This window comes from Talpa europaea (genome assembly GCF_964194135.1).
Source record: "Talpa europaea genome assembly, chromosome: 12".
Classification (NCBI taxonomy): Eukaryota; Metazoa; Chordata; class Mammalia; order Eulipotyphla; family Talpidae; genus Talpa; species Talpa europaea.
Window position 1 is genome coordinate 83,319,097 of NC_140079.1, and position 24,529 is coordinate 83,343,625.

At 51.4% G+C, this 24,529-nt stretch overlaps 1 protein-coding gene across 1 annotated transcript in view; it reads right to left on the bottom strand.

The window, feature by feature from the left end:
* Nucleotides 1-6,713: 6,713 nt before the first annotated feature.
* The window catches only part of FBXL18 (F-box and leucine rich repeat protein 18), a gene marked incomplete at its 3' end in the record, with an annotated part of 29,109 nt that continues 11,293 nt past the window's right edge, over nucleotides 6,714-24,529 (bottom strand). Inside the window, exon 4 of the mRNA XM_084250629.1 lies at nucleotides 6,714-6,870. Coding sequence (XP_084106755.1) covers nucleotides 6,714-6,870 — 157 coding nt within the window. The remainder of the gene's footprint in view (nucleotides 6,871-24,529) is intronic.

The window sequence follows — 24,529 nt, forward strand, 5'->3', positions numbered from 1 at the left end:
TAGTAAATGTTAAGGTCTTTATATGTACCACCAAAAAATAAAAAAATTAGGCCTACCATGGTGGTGCAGCGGTTGAGCGCTGGGCTGCGAAGCTGCCCGCAGCCTCTGCAGCGCCGGTTCAACCCCCGGCCACTGGTGAGGGTCCCACATGGCACGCAGACCTCTCCTGCCACCTGCTGCTCCCCTCAGCAGTGTGTTTTGTCAGTCTGCCTGTTATGTTCCCCACTCTGGCTCTGGTGAATCCTCTCACCCTCCTGCGCTTCTGACTATAACCAGTGCTTATATAAATAAATAAATCTTTAAAATAAATAAATAAAATACGCCAGATAAATGATGGGAGATAAAACAAGTTTAGAATTCAGATATCAGATAATATAAAGTAGATTTCTCAAGATAGGAAAGACAATTTTTTGCATTAGACATGGTTAACAAGAAATATTGGAGTACTGGTAATGGCTGCATTAACTCCTCAGGGCCTCTGAATAACTGCACACAACTCAGCGATGGCCCAAATTTTATAGCAAAGCAGGGCCCGATCTAGGAAATAGAGAGCTGGGAAGGACTCTGAGAATCATTTGAATTGAACTTGAACAGTGAAAGGGTAAGGAATGGTCCGGGTGAGGAGCAGAGCAAGGACCAGGACCCTGCAAGAGAAAAGTCAGACAGCCTGAGGTGGGCATGGCTGGAGCCTCATGAGTAGGAGAGGGGAGAGGAGGGAGTGACAGAGGACCTTGTAGATACCAATCAGCTTCTTACGTGGTCCAAACCAACGATGGTGGCTTCTAGACACAGGTAATTTGAGGTGGAATTAAAAGGGCTGGCTAATGGAATGTGTGATGGGGTGCAGAAAAAAGAGGAATCCAGAAAAGCAGAAGACTCCTACTTGAGCAGCTCATGGCTGGTATTGTCTTTTAATGGTAGAGGAAAGATTAATAACAGTGTTGTAGGTAATCATGCATTCGTATTTCAGGCATGACTCTTGTAGACATCCAAGTGAAACTGTTGAGAAGCCAGTGGATATACAGACCTGCCACTTTGGGAGGTGCCAGAGCCATAGTAGACTGAGGCACTGTTCTGCTGTGGAAGAAGCTGATTCTGCTTGAGAGAATTGGAGGAAACATCATAGGAGAGACTTAGATTCGACCTAGAAAACTAAGAAAGCCAGGACAAAGGAGTAAGGAGAGGCTTACCTCCCAGAAAAGGACAGGGCAGATTTAAAGTGTTTCCTCAAAAAAAGGGGTGAGGAAACCAGGTGGTCGGGAAGAGGACCAGTGATGAGGCTGGAAGCTTCTAGGTCTGCTGGTGAGGGGGATGGGCCATGTGAGAGTGTGGACTTCTTCCTCTTGGCCATAGAAAGTTTGCCTAGGGCGGGAAACAGGAGTGATAAGATCAAATTCAGCTTTTCAGAAAATCATTCGAGTTGCAGTTTGAAAAAAAAGAATGAGGGCCTCCCCGGTGGCGCAGCGGTTGAGCGCTGGGTTGCGAAGCTGCCCGTGGCCTCTGCAGCACCGGTTCAATCCCCGGCTGCTCCCCGGCCACCGGAGGAGGGTCCCACATGGCGCGCAGACCTCTCCTGCCGCCCGCTGCTCCCCTCAGCAGTGTACTTCGGTCCTTCTGCCTGCTCTGCTCCCCGCTCTGGCTCTGGTGAATTCTCTCCCCCTCCCGCGCTTCTGACTGTACCCCGGTTCTTGTATAAATAAATCTTTGAAAAAAAAATTTTAAAAATTCTTTTTACCACTCTCTCTATATATGTATGTATGTATTTTAAAACTTCACCCAGTGCCCACAGACTCCTTCTGCCTTCAATGCCCAAGCTGCTTACCCAGCCATACAGAGCCTGTGTGTGGAGTGGAGAATGGTGACCCTCTGCCCTGCCCTCCCGCCCCATCCTGGCCGCTCCCACTCCTGACAGTTTCTGCTTTCCCAGCCAGCAAAGGCATCTGAGTCCTTTGGGTCTCAGGTCTCCACCCAGGTGCCCCAACATGTCTTCCACATCTGAAGGGCAGTCGGTGGCCAGAGCCCCAGGACTGGGAGAGGGTCACAAGGGAAAGGCTGGGGAGCACTGGCAGGACCACACGGCCAACTGGTCTTCTAAGTCAAGTCCACTTTATTTGAAATTTTTCACATGCCACAACTTTACATTGGAACACCCAAGATGTAGTTTGAGCACAAAATTCAGGAGCAGGCGTCATTGTGAGACACCACACGAGGGCAGTTCACCAGACAAATGAGGTGTTGTCAAAAGGCAAGTGACACATATTGGGTTATTTAGCACCTGGTCACAACATACTGTGAGCCCCCCTGGCTGGCTCACCCCAGCCCCCTTAAAAACATGCTGAGCTCAATTCTTTCCAGTCAAGCCACATGTGGGCTACGGACAGAGGGGCATACGGAGCAAGTGTGGGGTATCCAGAGCCCCACGTACACACACACACCACTATGCACCACATGCCGCTGCACACACTCCCCTGGAGCGGTGGCGGCCCCGCAGTGTCAGGGTGCACGAGGAGATCCCATGTGGGGTTTAGCGCAACAGCAGCTTCTGCTTCAGTTTCACTTTCAGCCAGAACCCAGCTAATGAGCAGCACTGGGTTCCCAGATCCCCCAGGCAGAGTGGGGTGCAGCAGGGGCCCTGTGACATTAACACTGATATTCAGTGTTTCCTGAAAGAGCTTTAGAAGAGCATAATTTAGAGGACACTGGCCAGCCTGCGTCACACTCAGATTCTCTATTTCCAGGGGTTTTTATTCACCATGCCCAATGGACCTTAGAAACTTCTCGTGAGGGCCCTGTGCCCAACCAGAGGGACTGCTGACCATCACTAGGAGAGTGAGCTCCTCCTGCAGTCCACCCCTTTCCTGTGAAAGGAGGGGGGCCCACAGGTGTTGGCATCTCCATCCACGTCTCTGTGTACGTCCATAGGACCAGGTACATGTTTCCCTCACCTCATGTACGACTGAAATCACTGGGCCCCACTCCCAACAGCCACCGCTCACCATCCTAATCCACTACTTTCTCATTTTCTCTTACAAAGTCTCAGCAATTTTCAAACTTTAAAGGAACAAATATAGACAAGAGGGGGCAGGGGTTTTCTCCCACAGCCCTCTGGCCACTCAGTGGAGGATGGGCCCATCAGGGCCTTTCTGCAAGGCCAGAACAGGCCCTGGACTTGGGAGGGTTGCTGGTTTCAGACACTTGTGGTCAGCAGACCCACCTTCCTGGACTCCTACAGCACTGCTCCACTGACCTCTTACCCTGCCCAGACGATGCTTCTGTCCCCTCAGTTGAATGACCTATGCCTCTGGGTCTTGGCAGAGGGGCCAGTTAAGGGCCTGTGGTCTTAAAAACCCAGCCCCACACAGCTGCCCAGGGGAGGGGCACCAATCTCAGGGCCCAGCCTGGGTCTGAGGCGAGGAGAGCCTCCCACCACGTGCACAGTGCACACAGGCTCAGAGGCCTCCCAGAGATGGAACCCCTGGACAGATGACAGGCAGGGAAAGACCCTTGTTGTAAGAAACAGATGTCCCTAATCCAGCCTCCTTGGACTTGGGGAAAAATACATGTATGTGCAAATGAGAAAGCCACTAAGAAGAGGGAAGGGAGCCTGTGGGTCCAGGCAGGGTTCCTGCTCCCCTTGGGCCTCTGGAGCGCCCCTTCACACTGGCATCAGTGTTGCTGGTGATGGGTCAGCAAAGCCCAGAGTGCAGGGCCACGGGAGGCAGACGCACAGCAGGTGGGGGAGATGGCCTTGGGTGCTAAGGGTGAGGTGGGGCAGAGGCAGGAGAGGCAGCCTTGGGAGATCAGTGGGTGCTCTTTTTAACAAAGGGATAAATGCCCTGTTCCCCTCCTTTCTCCTTCCCACATCCCCTGCTGTCCCTCACACACAGCATGCACAGACGCACTCACAGGCAGAGATGTACACACATGCACTCACATGTGCACAGACCGAAAACACACACACACACACACACACACATGCAAGTGCTGACCAGGCCCCTCTCAGCAGGCAGCATATGGTCGGTCGCTTAACAACCCAGTTCTGCCAATTGGGGACCATTAGGGTGGGTTCTTTTCCCAGCGTAAAATGCTGCAGAATATAAATTGCAATTAACACTGGTGCCAAAATAGCACTTAGCGAGAATAAGCACATTATTAACATCTGGTGAATCCTGTCTTGGGTGTAGAAGCAGCGGCAATTCTTGCTCTAAGTAAAAGGATGGTTGCAGGGGACACTAAAAATACAAGTCTACTGTTTAGGGGTTGCCTATCAAGGCAGTGTGCACCCCCAGCCTCTCACAAATGGCCCTCCCCAGCCCTGTTTATTGGTATAAATTATGCTGCTGGTTAAAACTGCTTGCTCGTGAAAACAAGCCTTCCTGGCCAGAGCGTGCAACAATTCTGCCTTTGGATAAACTCCTAGAGGAAAGCACACTCTCTGCCTGAGCCAACGTTGATCTGGATGAAAGGCCACCAGAGCCACCCAGGTGCTGGGGTGGGTGGGCCTGATACACAGGGGTCCCGGAGTTGGCAAGGCTACCTGCCTCCCTCCAGGCCACAGTCTGTGCTACTCAGGCAGCGACTGCTCACCCCCTGGCTTGGACAATAAGTGGTCAGTCCCCACACCACCCTTCCTGGTCACCCTGGCCTGGTGGTCTCTAATGCCATCTGACAGAAATGCCCAGAAATCAGCGAGGAGGGTGCTCCCACCGACCCTCATCCACAGTCATGGGTCTAATAGGGACCTTGGTCCTGCCTTTCTGGGGGCCAGGGCAGCCTGCCAGGCCGTGAGGAATTGAGGCCCAGGTGTAGCCCTCATGCCAGGCTGGGACCTAAAGGGTGAAGGCTCTAGGTGGCACCTGCTATGGGGCATTCACCTGAAGGCAGGCGCAGACTATGCCTCTACTAGATGGCAAAGAATGGCCAGTTGCAGGCTGCGGTGGAGAGAGGACACTCGTAGTAAGAAAAACAAGGTGAGAGGAAGGGGACAAACCCCAGCCCCACCTGCACAAACACACCCTCCACTCAGTCAGGAACTGAGCATAGCGCCTGAGCCTCAGGACAGGCCCAAGTCACGAGACCAAGGTGTGCTGACAGAACTAGCCAGAGCATTCAAAAACTGCGATTTTGCCAGGCCCCAAATCCAAAGGCACCGGTTCCCACCAGCGTGGTTGGAAGGTTGCTAGGTTCCTGGAGTACCCTGCCCGTGGTGGGTGGGAGAAGAGCAGGAGGCTATGAACTGTTTGCCCCGAGAAATCGGGAAGGGCAGGCAAACAAATGCTGGGGATCACAGCCGGGAACAGAAGGACCAGCCATGGGGAATGGGGGCAATTATCCATGGAAACAAGTAGGAAGAGGGCCGAGCTATTGGGACCACTGGGAGAAAAGCCAAGATGGGCTCCAGCCGTGCCTATAGGGCCCTCAGCCTAGCAGGGAGGCCAGGGCAAGAGAGGTCCAGCCTGCCGGGGTCCTGGGGAGGCAGCCTTTGTAGAGACTGAGGCACGTGTTGGGTGGAAGCTGAGGCCACAGCCTGCATGTCTCCAGAGCAGGAGGCAGAGGGGACCCCTTAGAGGCCCACCAGCCAAGGGGGTGATGGCCCTGGGGAACCCTGTGGGTGAAAAGGCAGAGGCATTGGGCTTGGCACAGGGTTAGCCCTGGACCACATTTTTGGAGTAGCTAAGTTGAAGTTTTTTAAAGTGCAACATAAAGCTATCTGAAATGGGATAGTCCGATCACTTACTCCAGCTTTCAACATCCTTTCTGGGTTTTAATATTCCAAGTTATTCTAATAAAGGGGGGGGGGAGGGTGTGTGTGTGTGTGTGTGTGTGTCTGTCTCCTCCCAGAAACAGAGATCTTACAGATGACTGAAGTTGCTAAAGCTAAATATATGACTAGCATGTGGCAGGCTCAAACCTGGACCCCCCGCAGCAATCCAGGCCCCAGGGGTCCCCGCCAGGCCACTGCTCCTGAACTTGTCTGATGTTATCTGGCTAGAAACTAGACACAATTGGGCTAAAATGTGTCTCAGAAGGAAGGAGAGCCCTGTATCTGCAACCATAGAATTTGCTCCTCACGTGTCACACCCACAGCTGGCCTGAGGCAGGGGCTGGGGGACATATGGTCACTGGCCTTGCAGCCATAGTTGTCAGTGTGGACAAGTATGTCTGCCCACATGCATGGTCACCCCAGCACCAGGCCTCAGTGTACCCCTCCACAAAGCCAGATGGCAGGTGACCAGGAAGGCAGGAGCAAAGGGACACAGGAGCTAAAGCGAGGGGAGCAACACAGCAGCACGTAGCACTGAAGACCTGGTTGGGCCCCGAGGAGTCAGCACTCTGGCATCCGTGTCTCTGTTCAGGAACACCCGCCGCCAGGCCCGCAGGTCGCCCCAACAAGGGCTCTTCCTGCCGTGTCCTCCTCTTGTCATCTCAGTCCAAATTTCACCGAGTGAAAAGTCCTCCCGAGAGACCGCGAGAGGAAGCGCTGGAAGTCCTGGGTGGGGGAAGAGGGCAGGAAGAGTGGCTTCCTTCCTCTGCAACACATCAAGGGGTCCAGTGTCTGGCAGGCTCCTGGGGTCTGCTGCCAGGTGAAGAGCAGAAGTGGGGGCTGCAGCAGCAGTTGGAGGTCACATGCCCATCTCAACAGTCCTGCCTCCTTGGCCGCTGAGGATGCAGGCAAGGAGGCTCAGCCGACAGAAGCAGTTTTGCTGGTGCTGTCACCACCACAGGTTTGGTGGCTCTTCGGCCACTCTGCTTTTAAACAAGGTGATCTCATCCAGATGCATCATGGGGACGTCCCGGATGACGTCAGTCAGGCCCTCATGGAGCAGAGGGAAGATGATGACGTTCAGTGCGGGCCGCTCGGCCTGGAAACTGAACCAGAGATAAGCCGTTAGCAGGCCTGTTAGAGGCCAGATGAGAGGCTGCCTGCAAGAGAAAGGATGGACAGAGGAGTCTGCCTCTGGTGGTTCTTCTGTCCAGGCACAGAGGTTCCCACTTTGTGCCAGGTTGGGGAGGCCAACCTGCCTGCATAGGTCCCGCCAGAACAGGCCGTTACGTTTCCTGCCCCAGAGGCAGCCTTGCTGAGAAAGCTGCAGAACTGAGTCCTCTGGTGACCAAAGCCCCCAGAGTCAGGACCCAGCAAGGGGTAAAGAAAAGGCCAGGTCCACAGCTGATCAGAGATAAGCTCCTATTTGCACGGTCCACCACATGTGGTGGTGAACACAGACCCAAGTTCCAGCCCAGGAGCTCAAGGCAGAGATGGGACACATTGGCCCCCAGAGGGTGAGATAGAAGAGCAGCCCTGACTAGGGAAAAATTTCCATCCCCTGGGGAAGGTACCCACACAACAGGGAAGCTGGGCATCTGCTAAAACTAAGGCAAGTCCTCCCAGCCCCCACACCTGCCTAAAGGAATGAGGAAACCACAATCCCAGTCCCTGCTTGAGGCCCCCAATGGACACAGGGCTGGATTTATGACATATGTAAAGTAAATGCCAGAAAGACACTCATAAAACTTGATGTTTTGGCAATAAAGATGCCAAGGAAGCCCCTCCCCATGCTGGCGCATTTTCTGCTCTTGGGCAGCTGTGTCTGGCCACGAACCTCACAGTCTGCACAGCAGGCAAGTCATTGCCTGCAAACCCTCTGTGCAATTTACTTGACTTGAACCTAAGATTCCCGGATGTGCAATGTGAGTGCAAAGGCTCCTCGCTGCCCCCCCCCCCTTTCCACCCATCACCAGGTTCTTAAAGAGCTGCAGCCAAGAGGCTGAGGAGGGATTAATTTCTCACCCAAATGCAGTGAGGCTGACAGTCCTTTCACACAGCCCTGGGCGGCCCCAGGGGGCCGCAGCTGTCCAGGTGTCCTAAAGGCCACAGCACTTCAAGACATGCACAGGGGTCCCCAGACAGTGACGGAGCTGCCACTTCTGGAATTAAGCCACACTTCCTTCTCGTGGCTTCATCTTCAGTTCACACCTGGGGTAACAGGACATGGAGCAAGCCCCAGAGAGCAACCCAAAGCTGCTCTCAAGGAGCTTGCACATAGTCTCAGCTGTCCCCACCAGAGGAAGTCAATCTGAGTCCCCCCACCAGAGGAAGACAATCATGCAGGGGTGGTGACAAGTAGGGAGAAAGGAAAATGGAAATTTTTGACTTGCAAGGGCAGGGCTGGGGTTCCCTCCAGGAGGGTGGGGGACTCACAGAGGAAGCAAGCTCTTGGTGGGGCTGCCAGCTACATGCATTCGGCTGTGGAACTCATGCTTGTGTTATAATGTACTCTGTGTGATTCAAACATAGTGTGAGATGTAAGTAAACAAAAGCAGCAAAATAAAACAAGTCTCCTTCTCACTCCCCACGTTGAGAAGTCAGGCTGGACTGGTAACTGACAGTGGGACAAGTCACCCTCAGAACCTCTCACCTGACCAGAGCTAAGCATGTCACTAACAAGAGCCTGAGCAACCACCTCTGGTCTGGAATTGCAGAGACAGAAGCCAGGTCTGTCAGTCCTGAGGGGGTGGGTTCTCCTGCAGGTGGAAGTGTCCTGATACTCCTGGGCCTGGCTCTGCAGCCACGCCAGGTGGGGGCTGAGGGTCAGGCAGGCACCAGGGCACAATCCAGAGGCCCAGCACTAAGCCCACACTGGCCTGCTTGCTGCGTCTAGCCCTGACCCTGCAAGCCTGGCCACCTGGCTCCTAGGAGAGGCGACAGCTAAGGGACACAACAAGACCCCATGAGGGCTGGTCACCCAGGGGTCACTTCAACAGGGCAGAAAGGCTGGCCCCCTCCTGGAGGGTCTGAAAATATTCACATGGAGGCTTCAAAAAGACAGAAATTACACTACACTTGCTCTGTCATGAGCAATAGGTGATCGAGTAAAATCACTTTGTTCAACATCCATTTCTTGTAACATTGATGAGAGGAAAAAATCTAGCCGATGCTGAACGCCACTTAAACACCCAGTTTCCAAGAAGCTATTGACGATGCTAACTGAGAAGATGGGTAAAGAAAAGCCCCTCTTCTGCAGTCGGGGCCCTGGCACCCCTCATGGGCTTCCACATCCATTTCTGCCTCACACTACCCTGCTGTGTCAAGCATCTTGCGTTAGATGTGGCGTAGGGGATGGATCTGAACATGAAACTTGGAGTTAAATCTGTTGCATTTCCTTGCATCCTTGGCATCTCTGTTACCATATAAAGTGATTACTGTAGTGCAGTGGGGCTGTGTCCTCTCTGGCCTCACAGATAGAACACCAGCACCTCAGCTTCCTTGACCATGGTTGTCCCCCAGGAGCAGGGGCACCTTATCTATTGCGCCATTTTCCCAGGTAGACACAATTTAGGGATCTTTACTTTTACTGTTATAACAATTACTGTCATTTCATATAGCATAATTATTTCTGTGTTTTGAATGGCCTCCTCAAAATAAATCCCAGAAATAGGGTCATTGCGTGAATATTTTTATACTTCAAGACAAGCCTACAAGGGACTCGTTTAGGCCACACAGAGAAACAGGCTGACCACCCCACCACTGGGCCAAGAGAATGCTGTTCCAGAGTGATCAAAAAGGAGGCAACCGGGGCCTCTGTGGTGGCACAGGGGTTAAAGACAGCGCTATCAAGCTATTACCAGCCACTCAACATGAGTTCGATCCCCAGTCAGGGAGCTACCCACATGGCGCAGCAGACCTCTCCTGTCTCACCCGCTGTTCCCCTCAGCAGTGTATTTCAGTGGATCTGCCTGTTTTGCTCCCCACTCTGTCTCTGGTGAATCCTCTCACCCCCTGCACCTCTGGCCTACACCCAGTTCTTGTATGCATAAATAAATATAATAAATCTTTTTTTTTTTAAAGGAGGCAACCAAGGAAGATGGGAAGGAATCCTGCATCTCCCAGGCCACCCTCCCTTTTTTATAAACGTACTTCACATTTCTCTATGGTCCTTTCAGGGAAGCAGAGAGAACTGACATGGCCAGCGGGGTTGGGCTCCAAGCTCATCACCAACACAAGCAGTTCCTGCCAGCTGTGCCACTGCCTCAGGCCTGGCACTGGACACAGAGTTCTGCACAGTCACCCATGCCAGAACCAGCTATCTGAGACTGATCCCCACTTTGTGAGCAGGGTGGGCCCCTGGGGACCTTCAGGTCTCTGCATCTGGCAATGTAGGTGCCTCAGAGCCGGGAAGGCCTCCTGGAGGGGCTCACTTAGGACAGAACCTGGAAGCAGAATGGGCTCAGTCATCTAAGAAATACCAACTGGGTGTGTTCAACTGAGACACTAGAAAAAAATTAACGTTGACAGCCTCTTCCCTCCAAAATAAGGGTCTCACAGACAGGCCAAAGTTATATTTCATAAAGCCATTACATAACAGACTGTAACAAAAGTCACTGATTGCAACTACTATCTTCAAGAAGCAGAAAGGCAGGCAGCAGCCAAGACTCAGACAGCCAAGCTGAGCAGAGCAGGGAGCATCACGAAAAGCTCACAGTCCTGACGCTGCTCCGGGGAGCCAGAGGGCACGGCGGAGGCTCCAGGGGACACTAGGCAGGGCATACCTTCCCACTGAACCTGTGGAGCCCAGAGCCCACCTGGGAGCAGCCTGGAACCAGTCCAGACCCCTGCTTGTGTTCAGTGAGGGTCTTTCCTGTCTTGGCAAGGCAAGAAGACCTGGCGATCAAAACGCTCCGTGTGGCCATCACTACCCAGCTCCAGTGCCCAGGACCCACACAGAGGGACAAGACTATGAGCCACGGGCTCTGGGTCACTGGACGATGGGTGAAGTGAGTGACAGGCTTTGTGGCCAGAAAGGTCTAACCAAGTCCTCTGTGGCAATCCCGGGGCTCCCTGACCCCCTTCTCCCAACAGATGCCACAGCACCACCCCCTGGGGATACAGAGGTTTCGCCTATCCTTTCAAAAACACTGTGCACACACAAGCGCGGAGCTATATTACACCCCTACTTCTTTTGTCCCCTCTTCCCCAGCCCGAGATCCCATGCAGAGGCAGCCCAGCCCCCTTCCGGGCCCATATGGAGACGGGGGCCTGGTTCTCCCAGCCCAAGTCCCCCAGACCCTGGTGACACAGGGCTCACCCTGTCCCTACCCCCCCTCTGCAGCTTAGGTGATTCCGGACACCTCTACTTCCTTTAAAAACATTTTGCCTAAGGACACTCCCTCAATGACATCAGAGCATCCTCATCCCCTTTCACTTCTTTATTAACGCATGCCCTTCCACTGATTAGATGCATCAACCTCTTCCCAGTCTCCTACTGAGGTACATTTGGGTGGCTTTCAATCTTTTGCTAAAATAAACAGAGCTGGCCTCCCGGTGGCACAGTGGGTTGACCGCCGCGCTGTGAAGCTGTCCACAGCCTCTGCAGTGCAGGTTCGATCCCCAGGCGGCCTGGGAGCTACCCACATGGCACAGCAGACCTCTCCTGTCGCGCCCACTGCTCCCCTCAGCAGTGTCTTCAGTCCCTCTGCCTGGTCTGCTCCCTGCTCTGTCTCTGGTGAATTCTCTCACCCTCCCACATCTCTGGCCTGTACCCAGTTCTTGTATAAATAAATAAAATCTTTAAAAATAAATAAAGTAAAATAAAATAAAATAAACAGAGCTGCCATGAAGAAGTGTACACATGGTGTGGCCAGCCCATCTGCAGGTGGGAGGTGTAAATTCTGACCCCATTGCCAGTGACGTCTTGCAGAGGTGGCCCACCCAGCGAGGGTGACAGGAACCATCCTCCTTTCCAACACAGCGAGGCCTGTGCCTGCCTGGAGAGCAGAGCCCCACTCCTGCCCTGAACTGAGGGCAAGGTATGAGCAGACTCCTGTGAATGTCACAGATGGGGTGCACCTGCGAACAGCACCCACGCCCCAGAAGCCTGCTGACAGGCCTCCAGTTCCTGCCCTCCAAGGTCAGTCACCACCTCCACTTCTACATCAACAGTGCTTGCATCTGGGCTTTCTAGGAGCAGAATTGCTCTCGGTGTAAGAGCTAAATTTGGTTCCTGTTTGGCTCAGGAGTGAGTTGAGGGCTTTCCCTGAGGGCTGAGAGTCCTCTGCAGCCTGCCCTTAGCCCTGCCTGCCCCAGGAGCTGTCCATGATTTTTCCTACTCTGTCTTTTTTTTTTTTCTTCTTTTTAAATGCCATGTGGGACCCTCCTCAGTGGCTGGAGATCGAACTGGCACTGCAGAGGCTGCAGGCAGCTTCGCAGCCCAGCGCTCAATCACTGCGCCACCAGGGGAGGCCCTCCTACTGTCTTTTTTTTTTTTCCCTACTCTGTCATTTTTGAATGACGTTTTAAAATATGCAAAAGGGCCTCCCTGGTGGCACAAGGGGTTAAGTCTCAGCACTATCAACCTATCCGCAGCCACCACAGCACCAGTTCGATCCGCGGCCAGGGAGCTACCCACATGACACAGCAGACCTCTCCTGTCTCACCCGATGCTCTCCTCAGCAGTGTATTTCAGTAGATCCGCCTGTTCTGCTCCCCACTCTGTCTCTGGTGAGTCCTCTCACCCCCCTGCACCTCTGGCCTATACTCCAGCTGTTGTATGCATAAATAAAATAAAACTTTTAAAAATAAAATATGCAAAAAGCAACTATAAACCAGAGACACACTACGGGGTAGGGGGAGGGGTGGGAAAGGAAGGACTAGAGTCAAAATGGGGGGGGGGGTGCAATTGTATGGGGAATATAACCAAAATGAAAATGCATACATTGTGCAAAGATGAAAAAAGATGTAAGAATTATGTAAAATAAAATATTTAAATTAAAAAATTAAAATAAAATATGCAAAAACATACACCTTCACTCCCAAAATGAATTAAAAAATATATAGTAAACGTCCCCTATAGATGAATAAAATGTGGGCCAACAATACAATGGACTATATTATTCAGCCTTAAAAAGCAAAGAAATTCTGACACCTGTTACAGGTGTAAGCCTTGAGGACATTAAGTTAAGTGAAATAAGCCAGTCACCAAAGGACAAATACTATGGGATTCTACTTATGTGAGGTCCCTAGAGGAGTCAGACTCACAGAGACAGAGAGAATGGTGGGTGCCAGAAGTTGGGTGGTGGTAGGGTTGGGGGTAGAGAGAGATTATCTAATGCATGTGGAGTTTCTGTTTGGGACGATAAGCTTTTAGGTATAGATTATGAAATAGATACACAACATTTAATGCCACTACATAATACACTTACAAATGGTTAAAATGATCATTATGTTATGGATGGCCTACTATAATAAAAAGAAAAGCAAGGGCCTCCCCCGTGGCGCAGTGGTTGAGCACTGGGTTGCGAGGCTGCCCGCAGCTTCTGCAGTGCCAGTTCTATCCCCGGCCACCGGGCGAGGGTCCCACATGGCGCGCAGACCTCTTCTGCCGCCCGGTGCTCCCCTCAGCAGTGTACTTCGTCAGTCTGCCTGTTCTGCTCCCCGCTCTGGCTCTGGTGAATTCTCTCACCCTCCCACCCTTCTGACTGTACCCAGTGCTTGTATAAATAAATAAATAAATCTTTAAAAAAAAAATCACTGGGAAAAAAAAAAGAAAAAAGAAAAGCAAAACCTTCCTACAGAGAAATGGGGGAGGGGAACCCTTGATGCTCAGTTGTCACCAACCTTTGGGAGCCCCAAAAGCAGGAATACCCAGATCTGTGTGTGAATTGTTCCTCCAGGAGAACCCTAATAAAAGTGTGCAGAGACAGGACAAAACTGAGTTCTAGTCACAGGAAAGACAGCCATCACATATTGTCCTTGAAGGCGGTGCCCTTCAGAGTATGAAGTGCTTGTGGGCACCCAGTAGGTCCTTCAGAGGTGTTGAAGCTGCTGCAGCATGAGCCCCAGGAGAAGCATGGCTACAGACAGGAAGTCCGAACCCCACTGCTCAGGGTTCACTGAGTCACAAGAGATTCTGTCCAGGTCCTGACCTGGCAAAGGAGGAATCAAGGACAAAGTCACTTTCAGGCCACCAGTTGCCTGCTCTGCACTCAGGTGGTCAAGAGTCCCCACCTCCCCAACTGAGATATTCAGTGCATACCATGGGGTCATGGCGACCTGGCCTTTCTGCTGGGGAGCCTGGACAACCTTGACCATAGGAGATTTTTTTTTTTAAAGATTTATTTTATTTATTTATACATTCAAAAGCTGGGGTGTAGGCCAGAGGTGCAGGGTGGGCGGGGGAGAGGATTCACCAGAGACAGAATGGGAAGCAGAACAGGCAGACTGACTGAAATACACCGCTGAGGGGAGCAGCAGGTGAGACATGAGAGGTCTGCCACGCCATTTGGGTCAGCTCCCTGACCAGGGATCGAACTGATGCTGCAGTGGCTGTGGATAGATTGATAGTGCTGAGACTTAACCTCCTGAGCCACCAGGGAGGTTCCCCATAGGAGATTTTAATCAGCAAATTTCTTCTTCTGGCAATTGTTAGTCAATAGCCAGGTTATGGTCACTGCAGTGGGGCCCACAGCAGCCAGTCCTGGCCTTCAGCTCCCAGGACCAAGTCCTCGGGCATCCTCCAGATAGAACTAGACTTGCTAGCCCCCAACCTGAATCTAGGCCACAGATCCCTCCTTGAACCTGCAGAAGTGAACCCCTGTTGGCCGGGTCTTTTTCCACGACTCGTAGATCAGCATTCTAGGCACAATGACCTCCCCTATGGACCTGTGGTCCATTCAGGATGGATGGATCCAACCACTTCCATTAAAAGCAATTAAGGCTGGGTCTCCCCGGTGGCGCAGCGGTTGAGCGCTGGGTTGCAAAGCTGCCAGCAGCCTCTGCAGCACCTGTTCGATCCCCAGCTGCTCCCCGGCCACCGGAGGAGGGTCCCACATGGCGCACAGACCTCTCCTGCCGCCCGCTGCTCCCCTCAGCAGTGTACTTCGGTCCTTCTGCCTGCTCTGCTCCCCGCTCTGGCTCTGGTGAATTCTCTCACTCTCCCATACTTCTGGCTGTACCCAGTGCTTATATAAATAAATAAAAATAAATCTTAAAAAAAATTAAAAAATAAAAGCAATTAAGGCAACAAAATCATACTATTCCATTTTTTAAATCCAATTTCCAGGCCTCCCTGGTGGTGCAAGGGGTTGGGATGCAGCCTGTGGGGCTGTCTGCAGCCTCTGCCACACGAGTTCAATGCCCCGGCTGGAAACAGCCCACGTAACACAGCGGACCTCTCCTGGCTCGCCCACTGCTCCATTCGGCAGTGTGCTTTGGTCACTCTGCCCATTCTGTTCCCCACTCTTGTCTCTGGTGAATCCTCTCATCCCCACACCTCTGAACTGTACCCCAGCTCTTGTAGGCATGTATGGATAAATCTTTAAAAAAATAAAATAAAAAATAAAATAAAATCCACTCTCAATTCTAAAGCTTCATGTTACCATATTTGAACAATTTATCGCACCATCTGTAAACTTTACTGGTTCTTAAACTCATTTGCAGAACACAAACACAGACGAAGCCCTTGGAGTGTTCTGGGCACTAAGTGGCACATCTATACAGGAGGCCCAGAGCCTAGGCGCCTGCCAGGAACACGTGGGCACCATCAGGAGCCGCTCCTCCAGTCTGGCAGATGGGGAGCTTGCCGGGATCGCATGCCTCCTGTCTGCTCAGGACGGAGCCTCTGCCTGCCACCTCACAGGAGAAACAAGAAACTCTCCAGGACCACCTGCGAGAGGGACTTCTCCTGGCCTCCAGGCAAAGGCATGTGGAATGTCAGGCACAGTTCCACCAACCCCCAGGAGCCAGATGACATGCTCCTGCCCCAGAAAGGGGGTTCTGTGCTGAGAGAGAGGAGGCTGCACTGCTCTGACTGATAAACCATAAGCCCCTCAGACTGATAAACCACAAGGGTAGTCTGGGAAGACTGGGAATAGACAAGGCCCCACAAGATGCTGGCATCTTCTAGAAAGCACTAGCAGGCTGCAGACCCAGCTCGTTCTCCCTCAGGGGGTCCTAGTACAGACAGGGGAACTATAGGGCCTGCAAGCCATGCCTGGGGCTCAGGCCCTCTTTAGAGAGTCTGAAAGGGAGGACAGGAGCATCACAGAAGCAGGATAAGCCTTTGCAAAATAAGGAGAAAAGCACGCTGGGGCACCAAGACAGCAGCCTGCCCAGGAGCAGAGGCAAGCTGGCTACAGGGGCCCAGCCCACAGGGGAATGGAAGCAGACAGGGAGAACAAGAGAGGCCTGAAGTAGGGAGAAAATACAGAGGACGCCACTGCCAAACCTGGAGGAAGCCAACAGTCAAAGAAGTCTGAGAAGTCTGACAGAGGTCCAGAGGTTGACGCCTGCGACCTGGAAGGGGAAAGTCAAGGCACGGGAAGTGAAGTGAGTCAAGTCAACAAGGACGATGTCCTGCTGTCAGCCAGTGCTGTGCGGTCTCCCACGTCTACTCCACCTGGTACTCGCCTCACAATAGGTGTCGAGGCAGCCACCAAGCAACCATGTCCTGAGTGGAGGGATGGGGTCCAAACCTGGGTCCCAGCAGAGCCACAGCTGCAGGTCTTGGTGTCAAACTCACCAAGGGTACAGCAACAAGAAGAAACGACTCCAAAGGCCACCCACAGGGACAGGTCTACAGGTAGGTCAGCAATATATTGACCTTGAAAAGAGGTGGTGGTGTTGCCAATAACAGGACTGCAGCCACAACATAAGCCCTCCTGAGTGAATCAGAGAAAAAGGCCAGACCTCAAGGCCACACAGCTGAGGGGACAGGTAAGCAGCAGAACAACCCAAGCCAGGTGCTTCCTCCCACTCAATAATTCTCTGAGTTTGAGGCCTAGAAAGGGGTGAGAAAAGAAAAAGGCATCAGAAAAAGTGACAACAAATGCCTGCCTTTTCCTTTTTATGTTATCCCTTTGGTGAAACCTGGCAGGCCTAGAGAAGAAGATAAAACAGAAGCTCACGCACACGTGTGTGTGTGTGGGGGGGGTGTGTGTGGCGTGTGTGTGTGTGTGGTGTGTGTGTGTCTCATGCACACAGAAGGAGGGGAAAAGGGTTACTGTAAGCCACAGCACCATCTGCTGGGAAACTTGCAGAAAAGCATCAGGAGCCCCACTGCACAGCAAAGGCCTTAAGGGACTCCAGAGCAGATGGCTAGGGGGCTAGGGCATCAAAGTGGCAGGCAGGCCAGCAGGTTCCCGGTGCTCAGCCCCAACTGCCAGAGCTGACCTGCGCTGCTTCCCAGCCAGGAAGGGCCTCTGCAGGCCATACTGAATGGCACAGAGCTGCAGCAGGGCCACACCACAGAGAACTGTAGGCAGTGGGCACTGTGGGTGAGCTGACAGCCCACCAGGAAGATGCCCACTGGTCTGGGGCTGCCCTCGGCTGAAGCTGCAGTTTTTCAGCAGACCCGGGTCTAAACATAGCCTTAGAAACAAGAGGCTTCCTCAGTCCTGAGCCTCCATCAGACGTGGGGGCCTTGGGTGAGCTGCCCACCCAGCTGCTACCCCCAGTGGTGCTTAGCCCTGCAGAGTCCCTGGAAGGTGTCAGTACCCTTCTCCCCTCTGGGGATCCCCTTCCATTGCCAGGATCCTGGTTATGCTATTCACCTGCTTCTCAAAGGTTCAGGTTTCCCATCTGTACTCTGGGGCTAGTGGCACTAACTCCACAGGGCTTTTGATATTTGAACAACAGAGGCAAAACACACTGCCAGCAAAAGGTGCCTAGGACCCAGCATGGGGCCCAGCACAGTGGCTCAAAGGTTGGCTGCGGAATCCCTCCTTCAATCATTGTAAATGACAAGCGAAAATGGTATATTTTATATGTATCAAAAAAAGTCCCTAAAATTTAAGAAATGCCTTCCTCTCTTATGTTAAAAAAATCTTTGCATTACAAGGGCTTTGGCATAGATAAGAAAGGCAAAGTTTGCCGATTTAAAATTTCTCTTCCCACACTGGCTGCAAAGACACAGGCCCAAGGGCCCGCACCAGATGAACCATTTTGGGAGAACCCCAGAGAGGTGAGTGACTTAACATCAGCTAACCACAGTTAACTGAGACTTAAGTTCCACCTCTCCCCCAACTTCTCCAGAATAAGTTGGAAGGCTCAGAAATCCTAAGTGTCCCTATTCACTTGATGCACTGCCCCCACACAATCCACCGAGACCAGGAGGCCTCCTGGAGCCCCACAGAGGCACCCACTGGTGAGAGAAGTCATGAAACTTGGGCCATTCTAGTGACATGGAACCTGTGAGCAGTTCAGCTCATTTAGCTGCTTTCCCACAAATCTTAGACAAAGCCAAGTTTACCGTGTTCTCCTGGGGGAACAGTAAAGGCTTGATCAAAGGCATCTAGCAACTTGTTTCAGTTAGCATACAAATTGGATCTGCATTTACAGTCAGACTTCAAACCTACTGCACAGCAGCAGTCGGGTTCTCATGCAGGGATCCCTGGCCATCACTCACAGCACACTTAGCTGTATTCTGTACACAAACCAACCAACGACATTGAGACCCAGGTTCCTGTACCAGGGTCAGGACAAGTGGCAGATCTGGGGGGGTGGGGGGGTGGAGGCTGTCCCTGAACTCAGGATGGTACCCTGAAGCAATGGAACATAGCAGGCCAGGAAACTGGGAGGAAAAAAGAAGCCTCAGGCCACCTGACAATGTGGACCCAGAGAGTTGGGGGCAGAGCTCCAGGTGGCCCAGCATGGCGCACTCACCTAGGTCACAGGGAAGGGAACACTGCTCCTGAGTTTCCCCTTCCCCACCCAAGAAACCCAACTGAAGAGTCCCGAAGGACCTGAAGAGACACTCAGCACGAGGAGATGTGACCTTGCACTACACACATTAGATGACACCCCTGCAACAGCCAAGATGCTCAGATGGCAGGGGGACACCCTCACCCCGGAGGCTAGAGAAACCAAAGTGACAATATCACAGGGACAAGCTCGCTCACATCCCTTAGGGGAAGTGGGGCTTGCGAGAGCAATTTCGCAATTTCTCCAGCAAGCCCCAGCAATGCCACTTTCAGAAATAAGCGTAACTGCACCCAGGGAAGCCCACATAAGGACAGGGCAGAGGAACACTGCAACAACCAAATGCCCATCCACAGAGCAGGAACAAAACGTGATTGGTTGTTTGAAGCATTGCTCCGCAGAACTTAGAAGGAGCACAGCAGCTCCACACAAGAACATCATCTGGAAACACAGGCTTCGCACCCACCCACACGCTTACACAATCATGGCTGTCACAAACACACTGACACAAACACCCTGCTGCACACAGGCATGTGGGTATACTTCCAAGACCCAAAAAGCAAACTCACACTGGTCGTAGGCTCAGGGACTCAAAGGGGCTTTATTTCAGTCAATGTATGATGACCCTTTATTTCTAATTTTTAAGCTTCTTAAAATAAATTTCAAAAGGAATACAAAAAGGCAGGCCCAAAGGCACAACTACCATATGATTCTACTTCTGTGAGGTTCCCTGAGTCATCAAATTCACAGAGACAAAGAAGAATAGAGGCAGAGAGGAAAGAGTGGGGTTGGTGTTTATGGGGGAGATCGCAGTTTGGGAAGATGGAAGTTCTGCAGAAAGATGGCAGTGATGGCTGCACGGCAATGTGAATGGACTTAATGCCCTGAACCACACACTTAAAAGCTGTGGAAATGGTAAATTTTATGTCATGTGTATTTACAACAATCACAAACAAAAACACAGAGCTATATTAACAACAAGCAAGAACTGACACGGAGGGATTTCCAAGAGATATTATTTAGTGAGAAAGCAGAGTCCACGTGGGAAAGTGGGAAGCAGAGAACATGTTCTGCATCTGCTCATCTGTGCAGACACGGGAGGACGAAGGGGAACCAACCTGCCAGGCTGTCTGCAGGGGGTGTGAGGAGGCGGAGAGGGGAAAAAGGTCTGAAGAGGACAGGCAGGCTGGGTGGCAACCCCCCAGCAACTCCCTTTCACACGCTCTGACTCAGAGAACCCCAGTAAGATTTCAAATACAAAAATAATCAGCCAGGTTGCTGGGTGATGAAAAATGAAATATTAGGCAGTAATAAACAAACCTGACTTTGCAAAAATGAGAAAACATGACCACACAAAAGGAGGTGGGAAGGACATCAGTACTTTGGACACCAGGAGGCTAAAGACCAAAGCACATACAAATAGCCCTCTCTGGCTAGCAGAGCTGTCTCACAAGGTGGAAGGGGCTAACAATTCCAAAACTACCTCACACAGACATTAGGACTGCACAAATTATATGGTGAATGGCGAAAGGCCGGCTGCCCTCTGTGGAAGAGAGGTTACTCTTAAGGAAGGGGACCAGCCATGATGATGCTGGGTTGGAGTTAGAGACATCAGTCTGAGTACACTATTTTCACTACAAATGCAAATGGAGAGATATAGAAATAAAGAGATGGATGTGTGTGTACAGAAATATACATAGATGACTTCCTATTCTGTATACAAAAGGGAGTGACACTCCAGTGGCAGTGAGCACACCTAATGCCCCAATCTTGGTTTCTAAGTACAATTCCTGAGAAGAGAGCCAAGGCTCCTTTGGAGAAATATCTGGTTCCAGGTCTGGGGCAGGAAAATACAAGATAAGCCTGGAATATCTTGTTGTGACAGAAAAAAAGAAGTGATAAAAAAGGGGATATTGAAAGGGCACAGGACCCAATCTGAAAGAACACCCCAAGGTCAGGTCTGGAACAATCTGAGCCAACAGTATGAACAGTGACAGCAACTGACTGAGAGCCTCTGAATAAGTACTCACGAGTCCATACTGATACAACAGTTGAGTAAATAAGTGCATGGGAGGACAGGACTCTCTCACAGTAGATTCCCCATTAACAAATACAGAAGGAATGAAGGAAACAGAAAACCATTGTCAGGCAAACGTCCAGGGAGTAACTGTTATTGGCAAGATCCATCCAAGGATGCTAAGTTAATGGGCAAAAGCCTGATGAGAAACAGTATTTGCAGACTCTTATAACTTTACAGGGGAGAAACCTGGCAGACACTATCTTTTTTTTTTTTTTTTAATAGAGGCATGCTTTTATTTATTTATTTGTTTGTTTGTTTTGTTTATACATGCATTGGGTACAGTCAGAAGCACGGGAGGGTGGGAGAATTCACCAGAGCTAGAGCGGGGAGCAGAGCAGGCAGAAGGACCGAAGTACACTGCTGAGGGGAGCAGCGGGCGGCAGGAGAGGTCTGCGCGCCATGTGGGACCCTCCTCCGGTGGCCGGGGAGCAGCCGGGGATCGAACCGGCGCTGCAGAGGCCGCGGGCAGCTTCGCAACCCAGCGCTCAACCGCTGTGCCACAGGGGAGGCCCTTGGCAGACACTATCTTAACCAAGCGACTAAGGGTAAGTTTGCCGGGGGTGAGACACACTACCAATTGTGCCCAAATGCCACACCAAGAAGTATACAGTATCACCTGTGGTTTTCTGACCAAGAAACATCAGACAAACCCATACCAATGGAGATTCTACGAGACATCTGGCCAGTGCACTTCAAAAATGTCAAGGTCCTGGGCCTCCCTGGTGGTACAGGGGTTAAGTCGCAGCACTATGAAGCTATCAACAGCTACTGCAGCATGAATTCAATCCCCAGACAGGAAGCTGACCCACATGGGGCAGCAGACCCCTCCTGTCTCACCCACTGCTCCCCTCAGCAGTATATTTCAGTCAATCCGCCTGTTCTGCTCCCCACTCTGTCTCTGGTGAAGCCTCTCACCCCCAACACCTCTGGCCCCCAGACCCCAGCTCTTGTATGCATAAATAAATCTTTAAAAAAAAAGTCAAGGGCCTCCCAGGTGGCGCAGCGGTTGAGCGCTGGGTTGCGAAGCTGCCCGCAGCCTCTGCGGCACTGGTTCGATCCCCGGCTGCTCCCCGGCCACTGGAGGAGGGTCCCACATGGCGCGCAGACCTCTCCTGCCGCCCGCTGCTCCCCTCAGCAGTGTACTTCGGTCCTTCTGCCTGTTCTGCTCCCTGCTCTGGCTCTGGTGAATTCTCTCACCCTCCCGCGCTTCTGACTGTACCCAGTGCTTGTATAAACAAAAAACAAACAAACAAACAAATAAATAACATGCCTCTATTAAAAAAAAAAAAAAAAACTTAAAAAAAAAAAAAGTCAAGGAGGGCCTCCCCAGTGGCGCAGCGGTTGAGTGCTGGGCTGCGAAGCTGCCCGCGACCTCTGCAGCGCCGGTTCGATCCCCGGCTGCTCCCAGGCCACCGGAGGAGGGTCCCACATGGCGCGCAGACCTCTCCTGCCACCCGCTGCTCCCCTCAGCAGTGTACTTCGGTCCTTCTGCCTGCTCTGCTCCCCGCTCTGGCTCTGGTGAATTCTCTCACCCTCCCGTGCTTCTGACTGTACCCAGTACATGTATAAAGAAAACAAACAAACAAGCAAATAAATAAATAAATAAATAAATAAATAAATAAATAAATAAATAAATAAATAACATGCCTCTATTAAAAAAAAAAAAAGTCAAGGAAACAATAAATGTTGGTGAAGATGTAGAGAAAAAGGAACCCTCATACACTGTTGGTGAGGATGTAAATTGGTCAACTAAAACAGTATGGAGGTTTCTCCAAAAGTTAAAAATAGAACCAGCATATTCTCCAGTACTCCCATTTCTAGGTATTTATCAAAAAATATATTTAAGGGCCTCCCTGGTGGCGCAGCGGTTGAGCGTTGGGTTGCGAAGCTGCCCGCGGCCTCTGCGGCGCCGGTTCGATCCCCGGCTGCTCCCCGGCCACCGGAGGAGGGTCCCACATGGCGCGCAGACCTCTCCTGCCGCCCGCTGCTCCCCTCAGCAGTGTACTTCGGTCCTTCTGCCTGCTCTGCTCCCCACTCTGGCTCTGGTGAATTCTCTCACCCTCCCGCGCTCCTGACTGTACCCAGTGCATGTGTAAACAAAATAAATAAATAAATAAAACATGCCTCTATTTAAAAAAATATATATATATATTTAAAAAAAACTAATTTGAAAAAAATCTATGCAGCACTATTTGCAATAGCCAAGACATGGAAACAACTAAGTGCAAACACCTAGATGAAGTGAGTGTGGTGTGTGCACATGATAGGATACTGCTTGCTAGTGAAAGATGAAATCTAGACATCTGTAACAACATGAGGGGAAATAAGTAAAATATGTCAGAAGGAAAAAGACAAATACCAGATAACTTCACTCATTTGTGGAATGAGTAGAAAGAAAAAGAAAAGAAACAAAGGAAAGAAAATAAAACTCTTAAACTCTGATCACAAAAGGGTGGTTACCAGAGAGAATGGGGAGGTGGAGCAGGTAAATGGGGCTGACTGGTTGTTGGTGGAAGGTGCCTGACATTTGGTGGAGGGGTTGGTGTGGTCCATACAGCTGCTGAGGTGAAAAACTATACACCTGGGGCCTCCCTGGTGGCGCAGGCAGTTGAGTGCCGCACTGTGAAGCTGTCCGCAGACCCTGCAGTGCCGGTTCGATCCTGGCCAGCCGGCGATAATCCCACATGGCGCAGCAGACCTCTCCTGTCTTGCCCACTGCTCCCCTCAGCAGTGTATTTCAGTCAGTCTGTTCTGCTCCCCACTCTGTCTCTGGTGAATCCTCTTACCGCCCCCCCAACTCTGGCTGTACCCCAATTCTTGTATGCATAAAAAAAAATCTTTAAAAAAAAAAAAAGGGGGCCTCCCTGGTGGCGCAAGGGATTAAGACGCAACCTATGAAGCTGTCCGCAGCCTCTGCAGCATGAGTTCTAGTCCCCGGCCCGCCAGGGACCAACCCACATGGCTCAGCAGACCTCTCCTGATTCGCCCGCTTCTCCCCTTATCAGTGTATTTCATTCAATCTGCCTGTTCTGCTCCCCACTGTGTCTGGTGGATCCTCTCACCGCACCTCTGGCCTGTGCCCCATTCTTGTATGTATAAATAAATAAATCTTTAAAAAAAAAAGTCAGCTAAATGCAGTGTATTTTATACATCATAGAAACATTTATAAGAACATATAGGAAAATAGGGCCTCCCCGGTGGCGCAGCGGTTAAGCGCTGGGTTGCGAAGCTGCCCGCGGCCTCTGCTGCACCGGTTCGATCCCCGGCTGCTCCCCGGCCACCGGAGGAGGGTCCCACATGGCGCGCAGACCTCTCCTGCCGCCCGCTGCTCCCCTCAGCAGTGTACTTCGGTCCTTCTGCCTGCTCTGCTCCCCGCTCTGGCTCTGGTGAATTCTCTCACCCTCCCGCGCTTCTGACTGTACCCAGTGCATGTATAAACAAAAACACAAACAAATAAATAAAAATAAAATAAAAACATGCCTCTATTAAAAAAAAAAAAGATTTAAAAAAAAAAAAAAAAAAAAAAAAAAGAACATATAGGAAAATAAAGAATATCTTTACTTCCTTTTGGGTGCAGCTACAAGCACTACCAAGGCAGGCATACATGTGGTGGGGCACTGCCTGCCCAGCCCAAAATTCTCACATGCCCCCAACCGCATTCTACTCTTTGCACCCAATCATGTCATCAAGTTCCACTTCCAGTACTTCATCTCTCACTTGAAGATGATGAAGTCTGTGTTTAAGAAACTGTGAGGGTG